This window comes from Ammospiza nelsoni, chromosome 9 (genome assembly GCF_027579445.1).
Source record: "Ammospiza nelsoni isolate bAmmNel1 chromosome 9, bAmmNel1.pri, whole genome shotgun sequence".
NCBI lineage: Eukaryota > Metazoa > Chordata > Aves > Passeriformes > Passerellidae > Ammospiza > Ammospiza nelsoni.
This window is the reverse complement of record NC_080641.1, coordinates 12332360-12352280: the sequence shown is the minus strand read 5'-3', so window position 1 is coordinate 12352280 and position 19921 is coordinate 12332360. Positions and strand designations below refer to the sequence as shown.

Genomic DNA, 19921 nt, shown 5'->3' with positions numbered 1-19921 from the left:
CACACCCCCCATCCCTGACAGTCCCCAGGTGTTTCTGCCATGGAGCACTCCCACAGTGCCTGGCCTGGCCTCAGAGTGCCTGTGCTTCCCTCTCATTCTGGCATCAAGTCAAAAGCTTACTGGAGAGCATGTCAGAATCAAAACAAGGATTTTTTTTTTCAATAGATGAATCTTTGGCAAACTATGAGAACCATCTCATTGGAGAAGAAGAAAAAAAGTTGTTCCTCTTGCTGCAGGATTTTCTGCAAATTTCAAAGGCCTGCTGTGAATAATAGTGTCAGAGCTTCCAAGCTGCAAGGCTATTTTATAGTGGAAAGTGTGAGGCAACCAAAATAAGAATCAGTTTCCACTGTTACAAAATAAAGGTTTTGCTTTATGTGGTACCTTAAAGCCGTGTTCAGGGATGTGTGTTTTGGGACACAGAAGTAGGTACCCCAGAGGATTATTTTTTCATACAGTCATTGAGTTTGTTCTTTCTTGTTCACAGCAAATTGGGAAATAATTTGAGACAGAGAGAACACGATGGCTTTCTTTATGATGCAAAACATAACAGGAATTTGTCCTCCTAAAGGACTGAAGGCAATCCTTAAATCCAAATGCTGCCAGTCCTTGGGATGTTGGAAATACATATTCCTATTTAATGGCGTGAGTGCATCTCTCCTTTCACAATTTGTGAGTATTTTTGACAAACCTGGTCCTAGTTTTCTGCTAGCAGAGTTACAGATGAGACAAGTTTTCCATGGTTTGGGGTTTTATTGTGAATGCTTTGCACAGCTCTGGTTATGTGCTCCCTTCTCATGACATCAGTGCTGAAGGGGAGAAAGAATGTAAACATCTGCTTTTTATAATTCAATTCCAGGCTTATAACTTGATTAGGATAAGCAATGTTTCTACATGATTTATTTTCCAGTCACAATAATGCACAGTTTTAGCAGCAGTTTGAAGATTAGTAAAATAAGGATGGAAACTAATGAGGTAAATCCTGCTTCACAGTCTACCTTTCTGAGCTGCACTGAATATTGTGCAAAGGCTGGGATTTCCCTCCCACTTGGTTTTTAAAATGATGTCCTGTTACTCCCCACAGTGCAGGAGGCAGCCCATGGAAAGGAAGCTTACACAGCAGCACTGAGGTGAGCTGGAGCAAAGGGAATTTGGCTCGTGACTCTCTATGGAGCCCTTCTGTGTGGCATTGGGTCAGGACTGAGTTTTCCAATGATGCCTGCTGGGACATTGCTGCATCCCTAACAAATGAGGCTTGAAATATAAAACCTCTAAGCTCTTCCATTGCCTGAGCAAAGTTAAAACTCCACTCTAGTCACTTCCCTTCCTTTGTTTTCTAGGCTTTTTCTTGCACCAGAAAACTGACAGTGGCTGGTGCCATTGTCCTGGTCACAGTCTGGAGTCTTTTCTACACCCTTTAAACTATTAAATTTAGGGATATGCTCATGGGCGCTGAGGAGGGCTTCAGTAGTAGTTGTGGATGCATAACTGAAGCCAAGGACAGCCAGGGTGGTAGTGCATGTCAGAGTGATTTCAGTCTTGTATCATGTTTCCAATAATAAAACGCTAAAAATCACAGAATCTCAGAATGGTTTGGGTGAGAAGAGACCATAGAGCTCATCCAGTCCCATCCTCCGCCATGGGCAGGGACACCTTCCCACTAGCCCAGGTTGCTTCAAGCCCCATCCAACCTGGCCTTAGACACTGCCAAGGGGCAGCCACAGCTGCTCTGGGCACCCTGTGCCAGGGCCTGCCCACCCTCACAGGGAACAATTCCTTCCCAATAGCCCATCTGACCCTGCTCTTCTGGGACGAGCCGGCACCGCCACCCTCACCTGCGGCAGGTGCGGGCACAGACCCCGGGCCGTGAGGGGCAGGTGCTGCTGGGGCTGCCCGGGGCGGGGCCGGGAGGACCCCAGGTGAGGGAAGGGAATCCAGGTGGGGGAAGGACCCCGGCGTGAGGGAGAGACCCCAGGGGAGGAATGGAAGCGAGGAGTGAGGGAGGGACCCCGGGGGTGATGGAGGGACCCGCAAGTGAGGGTGGGATCCCAGGTGAGGGAGGGACTCAGGTGAGGTGAGGGATGGAAGCCCGGAGTGAGGGCAGGACCCCAGGTGAGGGAGGGAGCTCAGGTGAGGGATGGAAGCCCGGAGTGAGGGCAGGACCCCGGGGGTGATGGAAGGACCCCCAAGTGAGGGCGGGATCCCGGAGTGAGAATGACGACCTCGAGATGCGGGAGGGACCCCAGGTGAGGGAGGGACCCCGAGAGGGGGCGAGAGCCCGGCGTAAGGTCGCCGACCCCAGGTGAGGGCAGGGGCCGCAGCGGGCCACGGGAGGCGGGACCGGGGCGGGCGCTGCCTCAATGCGCAGCCGGCGCTCCCGGGGCGGCAGGCGCAGCTCCATCCCCAGCCCGGCTGGCAGCAGCGGCCCCGCGGCACGGCCGGGACTCAGCCCTGTCCCTCGGGGCGGCGCTGCCCCAGCCCTGCCCGGTAGGGAAGGCGGAGCGGGGCCGCAGTCGCGCGCAGACAAAAGCGGCGGCGCTTCCTGCGCCGTGCTTGAGGGGAGCGGGCGGTGGGCGACGGGGTCCGCTCTCCCCTCTCCCCGCTCGGTCTTTGCTCCCCTCGGTCTGTTCCCCGCTCCGTCCCGGTTTATCCCCGCGTTCTCCCCGCTCCGTCCCGGTTTATCCCCGCGTTCTCCCCGCTCCGTCCCGGTTTATCCCAGCGGTCTCCCCGCTCCGTCCCGGGTCGGTCCCAGCGTTCTCCCGGGTCCGTCCCGGGTCGGTCCCAGCGCTCTCCCCGCTCCGTCCCGGTTTATCCCCGCGCTCTGCCGGGTCCGTCCCGGATCCATCCCCACGTTCTCCGCGGTGTGTCTCCGTTCCCCCGGCCCGAGTGCCCCCGGTGCCTTTCCCGGGGGTGCCGCCGCGATGGCTCTCGGTGGGAGCCCCGGGGCGCCGGGCACGGTGCTGCTGCTGCTGCTCGCCCTGAGCGCCCGCGCCGTGCCCGAGCCCGAGGCGGTGCCCGAGGGAGCCTCCACCCTGGCCTTCGTCTTCGATGTGACCGGCTCCATGTACGACGACTTGGTGCAAGTTATCGAGGGCGCATCCAAGATCCTGGAGACATCGCTGAAGAGACCCAAGCGGCCGCTGTACAACTTCGCGCTGGTGCCGTTCCACGACCCAGGTAGGGCCGAAGGGGACCTGGCTGGGGCGGGCAGGAGCCGGGAAGGGCAGCAGGGAGCTCCAGAGGGCTGGCAAAGGATTGGGTTTGCTGCGCTTGCAGGGACTGGAGCCGAAGTATTCGTGTCCCATCGTAGTCGTTCTTGCCGCACGCGTTTCTCTGCCGGGGGCGAGTAACATTTTGTGACCCCCACCTCCCTATCTCCCTGCAAAACTTCCCAAAGGCTTCTGGAGTGGGCTCTAAGTGCGCTTTGTGCACCAAGGAGTAGTTAAGGGATCAAATACTCCCCTTTATTGTCCAGAGACGAGCTGAAGTAGTGTCACGGAACTGCACGTGTAGTTGTAACGGTGCTACTGAGTTATTTTCCTATGCCCTTCCATGGGAGCGCGCTTAAGAAGGTGAATAATGCAGTTGCACTCTTCCTCTTGTTTTATGATCCCATGTTTACATTCAGAAACTTACAGTGAAATTAACATGGTGTGTTTTTTGTTTTGCTTTGTTTTTGGTGTGGTTTTTTTTTTTTTGGGGGGTCGTCTTTCTTTTTTTTCCCCTCCTTCTGCTGTACATCGTGTGTTCCTCTCTTTCAGCATCTGTTTTTTGTTCCCTTCCTTTCCAGTTTCTCTGGCTTTCTTCCTCTTTGCTTGTCAAATTCTTCTGTTGACTTGAAGAGGAAATAGGAACAGGATGCCTCAGGCTGGTGATGTGTGCTGTACTGTGCAGTAAAAACTCTCTTAAAAAAAAAAAAAAAAGAAAAAGAATCAGAAAGTGGGAAAAAGCCCTTGAAAATGATCTTTTGGCTTTAGTTCCCATGGAATATCTCAGAACATGCTCAATGCTTAAGAGTTCCATTTTTGCAGGAATGTCAGCAAAAAAAGTGGACATCCTTCCTCTCTGTTTCCCCCCAGTCACAGATACTTCTGCTTACAAGAAATATGTTTGCTATTGGTACAAATACCTTAAACCAAATGCTTAGAAAATAAGAAGGAATAGCTTGTATAGGTTCTCTTTTTTTTCTTACAAAGAGTTCTTCATTGTAGTATCAGTGTGTTCTACCACAAAAGGGTCCTTACTGTTTCCACATTTGGTGTCATTTTCTTTTTGTTTTCCCTCTGTTCCCCTTGTCCCCCTGTTTTTTGTTATTTTATGGAAAAAACTTATATAGGACTTAAAAAGCATCATGCCACAGAAATAAACAAGAAGGGGAAGATTTGGGTCAAGTGTAGAACCTAGAACGCCTTTATATCCTTCTGGAAAATCAAGTTCACCTCTTTGGAGCTCTTTTTCCATGGAATGGCCAGAAAATCAAAGAGGATGGGTTAGAAGTGTTTTGGTTTGATTTTTCTCTCAATGATAGCTTATCTTTAGTGAGCAGAAAGGGGTTCAGGGTAGGAGTTGATAGTTCTCTTTTTCAGAGTGATTGGGTCCATGCACAAGAGCAAGAAGATCTTGTGTGGTGCACTTTTAATGTTCAGGTTTGTGTGGTGGTCCTTTGCTCTTGTGCATGCTCAGTAGAAAGAAGTCTCATCTTTCTCTCATGGGTAGTCCTGTGCTTAGTTTTCATCACAGACGCTTTCACTTTGTCTGTTTCAATAGCTCCTGTTTTCTTTCTCATCTCATACGTTTTCATTCCATTTTTTCTTCTGTGCATTTTCGCCTTTTCAGCCCTTTTTTGTGTCCTCCTCACTATCTTTGCTCCCAGTGCCTCTCCAGGTCCTTTGCTTGTGTTCCAGACCGACTCCTTTGACCATGCTTTGCTGTACCACCCCTGCTTGCTCTGTACAAACCTCACCAGCAACAAATCCACTGCCACCTTCCCCTGCTTGAGTCACATTTTCCCACTCACTGACTCCTTGCCTCCTCCCCCATTCCCTCGCCTTGCACAGGAGATCCCTTTCCTTGGCAACTGTTAGACTTCATTCAGTGGAGTGACTGAAACTTAAACCTGCAGGGAACTGACCTGCAGAGCCCAGAGCTGCTGGCAGACGTGCCTCAGAGTGTCCTGTTACACCTCTCTGTGTGGAAGTCCAGCTTCCCTGAGGGGGCCTTGCTTCTTCGACTGATGGATAACTTGTGATGGCAGGGAGCTCTCTCAAGGTGGAGGACGGACAATTTTCAACTTCATTTTGTCCTGGTTTCTGAAAACTATCTTTTTGGTCTTTCTCAGAGTTAGAAAGACACACCACAGCCCAATGTCTTGAATTTCATGTAAGGTCCAGATGACTGTTGGCCATCTGTACCGTACACCTGATGATGACCATGCTGAGGCACTTGAAAAGAAAATGTAAGAAATGCTGTTGTGACCACTTCAGCCTCTTTTTTTTAATCTATAGAGAAGTAACTTTACTCAAAAACCTCATAAAAATATTGACTGGCAACTATTTCACGGCATCCAGTTTGTTTACCTAGTGTTGTTCTTTCTGAAGGTTGCTCAACTAAATTAATGAGCATGAAACTATTTTATTCACAAGGTGTGTTGTTACTCACTCAATTCTTCTTCCAAAAAAATAGGTATTTATGTAGGTGCCTCACAGGGAAATTTTCTGGATGAGATGCTGTGGTCCCTGGGGCAGATGGAACTCTACAAGGGGTACAGATACAGTTGGGGCTCAGGTCCAAGGAGCTTCTCTTTGTATAAAGGTGCCCTGATGCAGATACACTATTGATAGGTAATTGCAGTTTATATTGGGTGTGGATTTGGTTTTGAACCCTTTTGTTTTCCTAGTTTGTATTGCAGAGGACACTTGGCATCCCACAGGGTACAGCTGGATTGTAAATGATTTGGTATAAATGTAGTCTTGCAGAATATGGGAGGATTTTTAAATAACTCAAAAATGTGGCATTATTAGTGCTGTATTGAGGGACTGGAGCTTGTCCAAGGAAGGGGAAGGGGCTGGAGCTCCAGGAGGGGCTGAGGGAGCTGGAAAGGGGCTCAGCCTGGAGCAAAGGAGGCTCAGGGGGACCTTGTGGCTCTGCACAGCTCCTGACAGGAGGGGACAGCCAAGGGGTCGGGCTGTGCTCCCAGGGACAGGAGGAGAGGGAACGGCCTCAGGCTGGGCCAGGGCAGGCTCAGGTTGGACATCAGGGAAAACCTTTTCACAGAAAGGGCTGTAAAGCATTTGCACAGGCTTCCCTGGGTGGTGATGGAATCCCCATCTCTGGAGGTGGTCAAAAATAAAGTGCATGTGGCACTTTGGGACAAAGGTTAGTGGTGATGGTGTTGTTGGGTTGATGGTTGGACTTGATGATGAGAAAAGTCTTTTCCAACCTGAATAATTCTGTGATCCCATGATGGTGATGTGCCAATGCACCGGGGTGTGGGATGGTAGATTTAAATGTCATGTTTTCCCTAGTGCAGTGGGATTTTGGTGAACAGGAATACAAGTATATTTTTAGTATCGAACCTGAGGCTTTTGGCACAGAATTATGGCTTACGGAAAAATTTGTCATGGCTTTCGCGTTTCTATACCGTGTACCATCTGGTGGGATGCAGAGAGTTCAACTCTGGAAAAACCTTTTGCTTTGGATTCTACTTTGTGAATAACCATGTCCAGGGCTTTAACAAATTACAGGGAATTTTTATTGTGGGCTTTCAATGCCTAAATGTGATCACAGAACTTCTGTAGATAGTGAAAAGATCAGTTGACTAAGAAAGCTCTTGCCAGACTTGTGTTCAATGGAAAAACTGGCGTGGGGGGTGGAAAATTGTCCCAAATTTAAGAAGAGTTGGCACAGGAAAATTCTGAACTGGAGCTAAAGCTGGAGATCAGCAAATGCTTTTGTAGTTGCGTGTTGTGGGTCCTGATGTCCTACTAACTCCCATTGTATCCTGTGGAAATGGGATTGGACTTGGAATGTCTTTATTTAACATCTGTGGCCAGCTTTGCTATTTTTTCTTTATGCCATTAAGGAATTTTGGAATGGAAAATGAGCCTGAGAGGACTAATTCATCCCTATTATTTTTCTGTAAAGCTAATGGAATTATACCAGCCATAACTCACTCTGTGTGATTTAATCAAGCATTCCTTTAGTGTGAATGGCTATTCTATAGACCAAACTCCAGTAATTAATTAAGACAAAAATGAAAGGAATATGTAACCTCTGGACTTCCTAGGATAGAGAATGGTGTTTGCCTGTTCATACCCTGCAATATCTACAGAACTCTGAGCATCTCCTGACCCTTTTCTTACAAATCAAATAGAAAATACTGTGTGAGGAAAGGGGAAACATTAATAATGCTTAGTTTAGATGGGACAACAGTATTGAACTTAAGTCACATAGTGTGTAGGAGAACAAGGAATATTGTTTTTTCCTTGATCCCACTCCTCTCTTTTGAGAGAGGAAAGGTCTTTCCTGTCTTGAAGTGAAGTTATGCACATAGTGAAGCATGTAGTTATGTTTAGCTGGAGTCTCCTTTAACAGACTGGCAGGGCTGTGTCTGTAACATGGTTAGGCTGCTGAGCCACATTCTAGCTTGGATCAAATTCAGGAGGTCATATGAAAAGTCTGGGAACTTTGGGTTTTGCAGGTTTGATAGTTTTTTTAGAAGTTATAATGAAGAAGTAATGTTTTTTCCAGAGGAGGAGTTCTGTGAAATTAAAATTAGGCTATTAATGGAGTTAAGGTTTTTCATACTTCCTGGCAGAAAAAGTACTGTGGGTGTGCAGATGGATAATGAAGGGAGAGGGGAAGGTGCTCCCCTGTCCTTGCTGTACCCTCAGCTGGGTGGTGTCACAGCTGATGTCACTGCCTCTGCCTCTCACATCCAGCTCTCCTCATAGCCCTTCTCCCATGTGCTGCCCTGCACTTCTGCATTCTTCTGTCTCTTGAGGTCTTTGATCTTGGGCTTTACTCTCAGATTTATGGATGTCTAAACCTCTCAGGCAGAGGCTGCATGTGTGTAAATCAGTTGGAGATGATGAGGAATGACCCTTCTGGTACAGCCTGGGAAGAGGGGCATTGTCTTCAGCATTCCCTCTGCTTCTTTTGTGGGGTGGAAGAAGTGCTTCAAGACTTGTTATTGGTTTAAGTAAGGAACAGGAACATGGCTGTGGAGAAACACTACTGCAGTAGTGGTTTTCAAAGCAGGGAGAACAAGTTTAAGGGAAAAGTGATGTTCTGTACTGGGATCTGAGTTTGCCCACACCATGGAAGTGGGGTGGGAGCAGCATGAGAAAAGATTGGTGTCACAGAAGCTGTGGCTGCCTCTGGATCGCTGGAAGTGTCCAAGGCCAGGCTGGACAGGACTTGGAACAACCTGGGAGAGTGGAAGGAAGATCTTAGTGGGCTTTAAGATCCCTGCCAACCAAAGCCAGCCTGTGATTTTATAATTTTAATGAAAAAGGAGACAGCTGAAAGAGGGAGAGCAATACGACCCTGTGTTCCTGTCCACATTCTGGAGGCCTCCTTACCTTCCTTAGTAGGCAAAACTGCTTAAAACTGTTTGAAAACTGTCTTCTGTTTGGACTAGACAAATTATTAGGTTGATTAGAAGAAATAAACTGCTTACCAGTCAACTTTCTGTGGGCAAGTATTTTGTGAAAACTGTGTACTTACCAAAATCCTGTAGTTTCTATAGGATAATGTATTGGTTTTGCATGATCTGGTTTTTGGTGGCAGGGGTGTCACAAAGATGGCTCCTGTGAAAAGCTCCTGGAATGTCCAGCAGAGCCAATCTCTGATGGCTTTGAAGCTGGATGTGGTGCTGGTCAATACTGGACCAATGAGAGAGGCTGGTAACACCTCTGTGATGATGTGTTTAAGAAGAAAATGAAAACAAAGTAATGGGTTTTTGCTCCTAGTTAGAGAAGAGGAGGAGGTGAGAACATGAGGGAAACAACATGGCAACACCAAGGTCAGTGGAGAGGGAGGGGCAGGAGGTGCTCCAGGCACCAGAGTCAAGATTCCTCTGCAGGCTGTGGTGAGACCATCGTGAAACAGCTGTGCCCTTTCATGGGAATCTGTGGGGGATGCAGAGATCCACCCACAGCCCGTGGGGATCCATGGGGGATGCAGAGATCCACCCAGAGCCCCTGGGGATCCGTGGGGGATGCAGAGATCCACCCAGAGCCCCTGGGGATCCGTGGGGGATGCAGAGATCCACCCAGAGCCCCTGGGGATCCGTGGGGGATGCAGAGATCCACCCAGAGCCCCTGGGGATCCGTGGGGGATGCAGAGATCCACCCAGAGCCCCTGGGGATCCGTGGGGGATGCAGAGATCCACCCAGAGCCCCTGGGGGAGGTGCCTATGCCAGAGCAGGTGGATCCCTGCAGTAAGCCCTCTGGCAGGTGGAGAGAGGGGCCCTCTCAAGGGCAGCCTGTCCTTGGAGCACTGCACCCCACGGAAAGAGAGCCCCACGCCACAGCAGTTTGGGAGGGCTGTGTGCCCGTGGGAGGGACTCACCTTGTGTCAGGTGTGGTTTGGCTGCTGCTCTTGAGCAGCTGGAGAAGTTCACAGGGAACTGTCTCCCGTGGGAGGGGCCCCATGGTCTCACAGGGAAAGGACTCCTCTCCTGAGCAGCAGGAGAAAATCTTGGTGATGAACTGAGCAAAACCCCCACACCCTGTCTCCCTGTGCTGTCAGTGGGAAGGAGGGAGGGGCTGGGGGGAAAAAATGTTTTCAGGGCTTATTTTACTTCTCATTATCCTCCTCTGGTTCTGTTAGTAATAAAGTTCACTTTGCAACCTTAGGTTTGCCCTTGAAGTGTTTTCTCCCAGTCTTATCTCAGTTCACAAAGACTTTGTTAACTTTTTCTTCCTCTCCTTTGCCCAGCTGTGGCAGGGAGGATGAGCAAGTGACTCTTGTGGGTGCTTGGCATTGGGCCAGTGCCAAACCACAACAGATAGAGAAGAATTGCCTCAATTCTCTTTGAAAAGAGTAAGGTCAGAAGCCAAGAAAATGAGATGCTCTCCACTTAATCCAAGTAGTTGTGTTATTTGAGAGTTGAGTGGCTTTTATATTGCTACCAATATTGAAAGTGGGGAAAAAAGTGCTAATTTAGGAAGTCTCATTTCCCTCTTCTTCTGATGGATCACAGAATACCAGATTAAAGCTGGTGACAGCTGATCTGTCAGAGCTCTGTGTTTTGGTGGCCTCAAATTTGTGGACATCCCATCTGAAAACTCAAGGATGTGTAAGGATTTGGGGCTTTTTAGAAGCTGGTTTATCTTGGACTTAGATACACAGTAACAGCAATAATGAGTGCATGTCTAAATTCTGAGGTTTTCCTTGGTGTTTCAGGAGATGCAGTGTAAAGGTACAACTGTTCAGTGCTGCCTTGGTATGTCTGAGGGTGAATGATAAGCAGACCTGGGTATAATAACTGAGAATTCTGCTCTTTTGTGCTAAAACTGATGAAGTATTGCTATTAATATTTCACAAGTGACAATTTCAATGGGAAGTACTGCTTCCCTAAAGCTCAAAAACTGCTCAGGGTTGTTACCACTACCAAGTGTTATTGTTGCTGTCATCAGATGTGTGGCTGTCACCAGTGGTGTGGAAGTGAAGAGCTCTGGGCTGATAAAGATGAAATCTAAAGCCCTTAAAGACATTTTCCATCTCTGAGGCTTCTGGGATAACTGGACTGAGCCTGTGGGAAATGAGTGTGTGAAACCTTATTGTCACCCTTAACGGAGACATTGTGATATCTGTAAAATGAATTCCCTGTGATTGCATGGATGTTTTCTTGTTCCTCTAGAGGGATTTATCTGGGGTCCCTCAAAGTAGCTGCTTGTATAGATTAGAGATGACAGTAAGTATTGCCAGTGCCAGAAGCTCCAAAATCTGTGAGGCAACCAAAATGTTGTGACATGATCCAAAAGCCTGTTAGAGCATCACTTACAACTTATTTTTCTGCTGTCTTAACTCTGCATGTCCAGCCCAGAAGATATGCACAAGGGTGAATTTCCCCTCTGATTCTTGAATCCTTCTGGCAAGGGATTATTCTCCCTGTTTTTATTTGAAGATACAGTAGAGATTCTTTCCTTGGGAAAAAAAATGATAATGCCTCAAATACCAAATTCTTTTCTGCTTTGAATTACAAATAATTTTTCATGTTACATTTGAGATTGTTTCCTACGGAATTTAGAAGCTACTTGTTCTATTTTGCTTTGCTCTCTTCTTCTGCTCCAAGTGGTTATAATTCCAAGGGAAGCCCTGCAGCTCAGTAACAATGTATTCCAGTGCTATTCTGTGCCTCTAATTACTTCTGATGTCATTTATCAGGTGAGCCTTGCTGTTTGTTAGCAGTGTGTACCTTTTCCCTAGAGCTTCTGGAATTTGCATAGAGGATACTTCACCTGTTGTGTCCCATGTAAAAGTCACAGTGCCCATGTTAACTTTTAGGTACAATTCACAGAGCGATCTCCTCCCAGTTTCTTAACCACTTTTTAAACAAAAAAAAAATTTCCTCATTCACCTTCCTCTCTTCTTTCCTGCACTCTGAATTTATCTCCCAGGGGTTACAGCAGCTTGTATTTCACACAATCACACAGAGAAGCCCAATGAATCCTATTCATGGCAGTAATTGTTTAACACTGGCTATGGTCTTGATGGGAGCTCTGTGGTATGGAAAGCAAAGAGCAATTTCTGCTGCTGCATGCATCTCCTGGATTGGTTTAAATGTACACAAATCAAATTCCGACTGCTGTATGAAAAGCAGATAGTTGATGCAGATCCTCAAGTACTTTAAAGCTGTGAATAAGCTGTCCTTCCCAGAGGCTGATAAGTGTCCCATTTTCATCTGTAGAAAACAACTATTTTCTGAGAATGCATGGTAATGAACAAGGAGCCATGAATATTGTATACACCTTAATCTCATTTTAACTGAGGCAACAGTGTTGATTGTAAAGAGAATTGTCACAGAAATATGACAGGAAAGTTGAAAAAGAGGCCAATCAGTACTTCCCTCTTGAAATGCTGAGCTTCCTCTTTTCAAGTGCCAATCCTAGAGGAAAACTATGAAAAAATATGTCTTTGTTGTGGGGAATTAGAATAATAGAATTGTTAAGAGAGGTTAATTGTTGAGAGGTTGGATGAGACCTCTTAAGATCATTGAGTCCAGCCACTAACCCAGTGCTGCCATATTCACCACTGAAGCATGTCCCCAGGTGCATATTGACCTGTCTTTTGGGCACCTGCTGCGATGGTGACTTCTCCACAGCTCTGGGCAGCCTGTTCCAGTGCCTGGTGAAGACATTTTTCCCAATATTCAATCTTAACCTCTCCAGGAGCAATTTGAGGCTTTTTCCTCTCATCCTGTTTCTTGTTACTTGGGTGCAGAGCCCGACCCCCCTCAGCTGTCCCCTCCTGTCAGGAGCTGTGCAGAGCCACAAGGTCCCCCCTGAGCCTCCTTTTCTCCAGGCTGAGCCCCTTTCCAGCCCCCTCAGCTGCTCCTGCAGCTCCAGCCCCTTCCCCAGCTCTGTTCCCTTCCCTGGACATGAATTAATAGTGAATGAATGCCTTTAGGGAAGAGAATGAAGTTGAATTCTCAGGGAAGAACAGAAGAAAAGAACCACCCAAGACCTGAAAACTGATGAAACTGACACTGTGATCCTTAATCCTTGCTCTGTGTGCTGCGCTGCTGTCCAGCAGTACTGCCTTGATAAGGATGAGGCATGAAGCCTTGCCCAGGTGCCTTTGAAAGCTCCCTGTTGGGTGATGCAGAGGTGTGCTCTGTGTTACCTGTCCTGCAGAGGGGGCATGGAGTGATGGGGCTCCCTGTGCTGGTACAAGTTGTGTTTGCGCTTTTCTTAACCGATGGAGAGCAAAAGGAGTTTCTGTTAGGTTGGTGATTTTTTTCAATGCATCATGAATGTTCATTCTGCATCCTGCTGGACCAACTTGTTAGAAACCTTAGGGTGATTTCCCCTGTGCTGTGAAAACAGGGAATGGTCAGGGCCCAAAGGCTGCCAGAGCTCCAGGAGGTTTTGGACAATGCTCTCAGGCACAGGGTGGGATTGTTGGGGTGTCTTGTGTGGGGCCAGGGGTTGGACTGGATGATCCTTGTGGGTCCCTATAAACTCAGGGTACTTTGTGATTCTATGACTTGAGGTTCCTGTCATCTTTTTTCTTACTTAGGCTTTATCTTTTGTGTGTGTATCAGAGGCTGCTTGGAATTCATACTAAGAGTGGATTCTGCTCAGTAGAGGATCTGGCTAAACCAGATTAAGGACTATGAAAAAGGAGCAGATATTTCATTTAGTTAATGTACTTTGAATGTGGCCTAAAGCCTGCCAGGAGGAGCCCTTTAGACAGAGAGCCCTCAGATGCCAGTTGGTATATATTTTCCAGTCAATGATTTAATTGTTGGCATATGCTGTGGCTTTGGTTTTGAAGGAGACACATGCATCAGAGGAAATATTGAGAACATGTGTTTTTCAGTTTGCAAATGGCAAAACAGTTTCTCTCTTGAAAGAGAGTGATGGTGTTACTTGATCAGCTCACCATGCCTTGGTAATCAGCAGCTTTGTTAGAGGGAGTAGGATGGATTCAATGAAATATGCTCTGGGCTGGCTGCTTTTTTGTGCTTCATTACTCCAGCCAGGGAGAATGTTTTACCCCTCACTTACATTGTTGAACATAATGTGTTTTTTATAACTGGTGCTGGTGTTTAGGATTTCCTGTTTGAGGTGTGCTGCTCTGAGATCAGATTTACGAGATCCTTCAGTGATGCTGGCAGTGAATTCATGCCGTGCAGTTGTTGTTGGGTGAACTCTGGGTTCAAGATTTGCATTTTGCAAAGGGATTGTTTGCAGTGTTGCATTTTTAAGGGGGATCAGAATGGTTTAGGTCAGGCATATCCCCTTGTGATCTATGGTTAAGCTTCTTTTGTTGCTTTTTGAGGAACATGAGCAACCTACTCTTTGGTAACTGGTTTTGCCAGAGGAGAAGCACAATGACTTCATGTTTCTGAAGCACTTGGGTGGGATCATGTTATGTCAAGGTACATGAAGTCTTGGCACTGAGGACAGGATTAATCCCATTTCACTTCAGGCACTTCACTGAAGACTCTCAGCTGAGGAGCTGGTGACCCAGAGGCTCTTTCTATAAATCACAAAATGAAACTGGCACCTTAAGGAGCAATTAATCCCCTGAGAATTTTGAAATACTCTTTGAAGATCTCATTTGCTTTCACTGGCTGTAGGGGAAGCAAAGGTTAGTTCAGTCAAAGCCCTGAATTGAGAACACAGGAAGTAAATTGAGAGGCTTTCTGCTTTCTAACATTCTGCACTGGGCTGACTGTCCACATAATAGTCCCTGAGGTTTGTTTCACACCTAGGTTTTCATCCTACCAGTGGATACCAAGGGCTCTTGGGGGCAATAGGTTATTCCCACATGGTGATTCCCTGGCTCCCATCAGCATCTGAAGAAGGCCCCTGGCTGGGCAGCCCAGCACACCCTGAGGGTTCCTGTGAGCCTGCTCTGCTGCAGGCCTTGGTGTGTGTCTGATCACGGGGCTGCTCAGGAGCTCATGCACCTCTGCCCTCTCCCCAGATTATTGGCAGGATTTGAACCTTGGGTGTTCAGAGACCCTCTCTGTGTCAGCTGAAGGAGTGACACTGGCAGCTCCCAGGCTGACAAGACAGTGCCATGGGACAGTTCCCAAGTGGGAGCTGGGATGCCCCTGGTGCTGTGTGCTGCCAGTGTAAACAGGCTCTGTGTGTTCATGTACTGTTCTGTGTCCCTGTGCTCCTCCATCTTGATTTACTTTGGCACCTTGGTACTCCTCTTCACTCTGACCACTTTGCCAAGTTGTACCCCTTCTCCTACAACATTCCTAACCTGGATTTCAGTCTGCAGGCATTAGTGGTAAGATCTGTGTATTTTTGGAGATGATGTATTCCCAGACAGTGAGCCAGCATGCATCAAACATTGCAAACAACCAGAAAGGGCTGAATTTACTCTCAGTGATGTGTCCCTGTTAGCAGGCTCATCCATTCTCGCTGGAATCATGGCTTCCTTACCATTTGCTCTTCCTTACCATTTGCTCTTGGGAATAGGCCAGTAAGTGTGTGATATAGGTACAATGAATGATTATTATGCAGCATTAAAAGCCAATTTCATGTAGCCTGATGCATAGTGGAGCCAAATATCAACTTTATGGGATAAATTACAGCCAGCAGAGCTTGCTCAGCAATGAGAGGTAACCAAAGCAGAGCAGTACCCCAGTTCTCAGCCTGGAAAAATGCTGCTGAAGTAGAGTGAGTGGGGGTGGGTTTGCAGCATGGAATGAAAATGAAGGAATGTCTTGTGTTGCTGTAGTCCCTGCTAAATGTCTGGGCTGTTTGCTCGGGATAGCAGCTCTGAGCTGTGACTGTAGGTTACTGCTGGACTCCTGCCAGCTTGTTTAAATTAGATTCCTAGCCCGGGGGCTGGGGTGGTCAGCAGGAAGCCATTGTAATTTTCATGCCTTGGACACCAGTGTATTTTCATGAGCTGAAGTGAAGTGTCTCTGGGGATGCTGAATATCTCTGAAACATTTCCTGAGTTCTCTTAAGCTCTGCAATGGTATGTCCGAGTCTGTTTTCCAAAGGATGGAGCTTTTTGTTTAGTTAGTGAGGTCTTAGTTCACTTGAGTAGTATACTTTTGCTGTTGGAACTTAGTGAGGAACAGAAGAAGAGGAGGAAAATTGTGCAGGAAAAATGATGGGCTCTGTCTTAGGACAGCTAGGAGTACTGTAATTTCTTTTATGCCCCCATATTAATTTGTATTTCAGTTTACTATGATCTTCATGAGATTGTGACTTCAAGCTACTGTGTCAGAGCCAGGTTTTTAGGCTGCAAATAGGGGAAATGTTTGGACAAGCACACAATTTTAGGTAAAAGAGCAATAGCTGGAGCACCCAGGCAGAGAACCTGTGATTCTGCCCATCTTTGGGCAGATCTTTTCCCATTTTCTGTTACTTACACCAATACAATAGTGGTGTGATTTTTAATTAGAGACCTTTAGCATCCCTGTGCACACTAATTGCTTTCATGTTCCAGTGCCTGAGAACCAGAAACACAACAAGAACCCAGGGTGATGTCCCTGGTGATGCCCTGGTACTTTGTTGAAATAAGACATGGTGTGCACTGGCTGGGGTAACATTTTGGCTACTCTCCTACAGCATTTGGAGAACATAAAGTGCTTAGGCAGTGGTGCTTGGCTAGGATTGTTTACTCCTGATTTAACAGCACACCACTTAAACCCCTACATCTCAGTGTCTTAGGATATTTTAGATATTTATGTGGTTGGCTTTTTGCTGGTTTGGTTTTTTTTTTGGCCTTTTTTTTGAGTCTTGGATTTTTTGTTTGTTTCATTTTGGTCATGTCTTTCCCTTTTTAAATTTTACATAAGCTGAATCAAATCACAGGGAATTCATGTGACCTACCTCTGAGTCACAGTTCTCTGTGTTAACCACAAAACCACAAATCACTTTTTTCTCCCTGAAATGTTTATTCCTTCTTTTAATTTCTTTCCTAGTCTGTCTGACTCCTCATCTTTTTATCTTCATTGTCTTTGTATTCAGCCCATCACTTCCTCAAAATTTCCACTGACCCTTTTCCCTCAGAGGTTCACTGTCCTTTCTCAGTACTCCCGTCCATATCTCAAGATTTCTTGACAGTCTGGAGTATTTTTTGCATATACACACTGGATCCTGGTGGTGAAGTGTGCTGGTGCTAAAGAGAATATATTCTTGCTCTGAAAGAGGTGCTGTGTTACCCACAAAAAGGTTTGTGCAGGGGAGCTCAGAATTGTGGAATGGGTTGGGTTAGAAGGGACTTCAAAGACCATTTAGTTCCAGCTCCCTGTTGTGAATGGGGACACCCTGCACTAGTTCAGATTGCTGAAAGCAGTCCCTTCTTCTGTCACTCCAAGTCCTTGTCCCAAGTCCATCTCCAGCTCTCCTGGCCCCTTTAGGCACTGGAAAGTGCTGTAATGTCTCCCTGGAGCCTTCTCTTCTCCAGGTGAGCACCCCCAGCTCTCCCAGGCTGGTGCCAGAGCAGAGCGGCTCCAGCCCCAGCAGCATCTCCATGGCCTCCTCTGGACTCTGCCCAGCAGATCCATGTCTCCAAGTATTTCTTGTGCTGAAGATGGAGTCTCACCAGAGCAGAGTCAAGGGGAGAATCCCCCTCTCTCGATCTGCAGGTGGTGTTTGCCTCAGCCTCAGTGAGGCTGGTAGCTATGACACATCTCATTCCCACTTCACATGTTGGCCATGGGAGTGAGTACTTTTGTGGCTTTTGTTCTGGGTCAAAATTGGACCAACTGACCCTGATATTTTGTTTTCTGAAATTGTGCTGAATCTGTTAAGTTACACTTTCCTAAAGTTGTAACCGTAGTGGACAAAATAATTATTGTTCTGCACTGCTTCCTGCTTCCCTCTTCTTTAAGGTCATGGCTTTTTCTGATCCCCAGCCATGAGTGCTGCTTGGCAATCCCAGATTCATTCCCAAACAGTCCAGGTTAGCAGAGGCTGAAGAAGCTCTTCAGTTTGGGAGGCTGGTTAGAGTGCATGAGCCACCCTGGGGCTGAGCAGAGGAGGTGATGGCTTGTGTTGGGGTGGTTCTGGCCAGCAGGACTGGCAGTGGGCTTAGCTGGCAGAGCTGCAGCAGGGAGGGAGCATCCCTAGTGCTAATGAACTGGAAGGATTGAGTTACGTGGGATCTGTGTGTGAGGGAGAATCTGGACAGTCTCTGTGAATGCTGACAATGGGGGAAAAATGTGGCTGCTTTGTGTGTCAAGCTTTGTTCTCAATATTCCTGCTCTGGCTTATGCTTAGGGTGTGCAAAGTGGGGATCATGTCATTGCTGTGAAATGTTGGCCCTTTCTCTACCTTCCAAAGTTGATTTGAATGTCATTCTGTTACCCAGATGAGCCATGGTATAGGGAAGTGAAAATAATAACTATTGGCTAAATGGCATTTTGAAGAATTGGCAATTTCACCACATCAAGCAAATATTTTAATGCCTTGGTGGTTTGTCACAGCCACTGGTATGATGTGTACCTGTGACTGGGACTTTGTTTAGAGGGGAGGCACAGAAATACTCCCCAGTCTAGAGGTGTATGGTACAGTCTGGAGCTGGAGCTGCACCTTACCTAATGGTAAGAGTCTGTATTCCTTTCTGGAAAGGACACAAGGGAGGCAACTGAAGAGATGCTGTTGCAATCCTGCTTTGTGGGGATGAGTCTTGGTTCATTTCAAGCTATTCTTTCTACAGTCATTTGAAACAAGCAAATAAGGAAGGCACTGAATAGGTGATGCATGTTTTGAATTAACTCATTAATTTGCATAAATCTTGCTTAGAGGTAGATTTAAAGTACATAAAACTTTTCGCTCTGTAGAGAATTTTGGCTGTGGATATTTATGGGATAACTCAAATCCATCTCACCTTGTGTCGTTTAATGTTAAGCAATAAACACTTGCTTAGTTACTTGCAATGAAATGTCCCATTCTATAGATATAAAAGCTTTTTTTTCCCAGTTTGATATTTTATCTGTGATCAGGTTTTGATCTCACTTAACATGGGGTAAATCCAGAGTAATTCCATTACAGTCAGTGATGCTAGTTTGGATTTACACCAGTACAACTGAGCTCAGAGTCTGGCTTTGGTTGTCTGCCATCTTATTTTGCTAAATATTGCATCCTTCCCAAATATCCTTTCTCATCTTGTCTTCAGACCTTGCTGGCTCCTCCTACTTTACCAAATTCCAAGAGTAACAACATAGGTGAAGTTTACTTGATGAAAGATTGTTTGAGCAGGGTCTGGTTTTTATTAGCTCAGCTGGTTTTCATTTTTTCAGCCCTGTTTGAAGTCTGATTGTTTTCAGGCTGGGATGTGGATCCATCCTGCTTTTCCTACTTGACTCAGTTTTGTCCATTAGAAGTGCAGTGTTTTAAATTACAGGGTGCTCCCCGACATTATCGTTCAGTAAGAATTATGTGCCTCAGTGATGTTTTAAAGCAGTTTTTAACTCCAAAGATCAGAAAAAAGGAAAAAAGAGTACCTTAAGGCATTACTGCTAATCAGCAACATAACATGCTTGGAAGGGCTCAGTAAATGTGAGATGTGACTTCGGAGAATGAAATGAATTAAATTTTTTCTGGTTTTGTTGATATTTCCTTTGTAGAAGTGTACACTGAACTTTCTTACAGAGTATTTGAATTTATCATGTGTGAAGGACAGCTGGAATATCATCTAGGCTATTCTGTTAGTTAAATAGGGTTTATTATTCAGGTTTGCAGTTTGGACAGTTTTATCTGTGTTTATATAGTTTAGCTGGACACTGGGGTCTCGGGCCTCATAATCATTCCAGAATTAATCTATAACATTTGTCTTAACATTTTTACAGTTGGGTTTATGCTGGTATAGTATTGCTACATTCATGTGATGATAAATAATCCTGCCCAGGATATTCAGCCCCAGCTCTAGGGATAAAGAAGGGATAGGAGATGGGAAACGTCACCTCATTTAATTTGGAGACCTCAGGCACAAAGTTAAGCAAAACACTTTGGAATGTTTTTATATATATTCTGTTGATTTTGATACCCTTTTCACATATCCTGAAGTGTTTTCCTGAGTGAGGCCTGAAGATTTTCCTCTGGCTGCAAAGGGGATGTTTGGCAGAGCTGAGCCATCCTGCTGTAATCATTTGGATACCATTTTGTACTGCAGACACCTGAACAAGATCTTTAGGAGAGACTGGATGACTGTCCATGTCTGTACCTGAATAGCTCCTGAATTCCATGAAATGACAAGTCTTCACTG

At 46.3% G+C, this 19921-nt stretch overlaps 1 protein-coding gene across 1 annotated transcript in view; it reads left to right on the top strand.

The window, feature by feature from the left end:
• Nucleotides 1-2689: 2689 nt before the first annotated feature.
• HMCN1 (hemicentin 1) overlaps nucleotides 2690-19921 on the top strand; it is a 164598-nt gene continuing 147366 nt past the window's right edge. Inside the window, exon 1 of the mRNA XM_059478185.1 lies at nucleotides 2690-3177. Within this exon, the coding sequence (XP_059334168.1) occupies nucleotides 2922-3177 (256 nt within the window). The 5' untranslated portion in view covers nucleotides 2690-2921. The remainder of the gene's footprint in view (nucleotides 3178-19921) is intronic.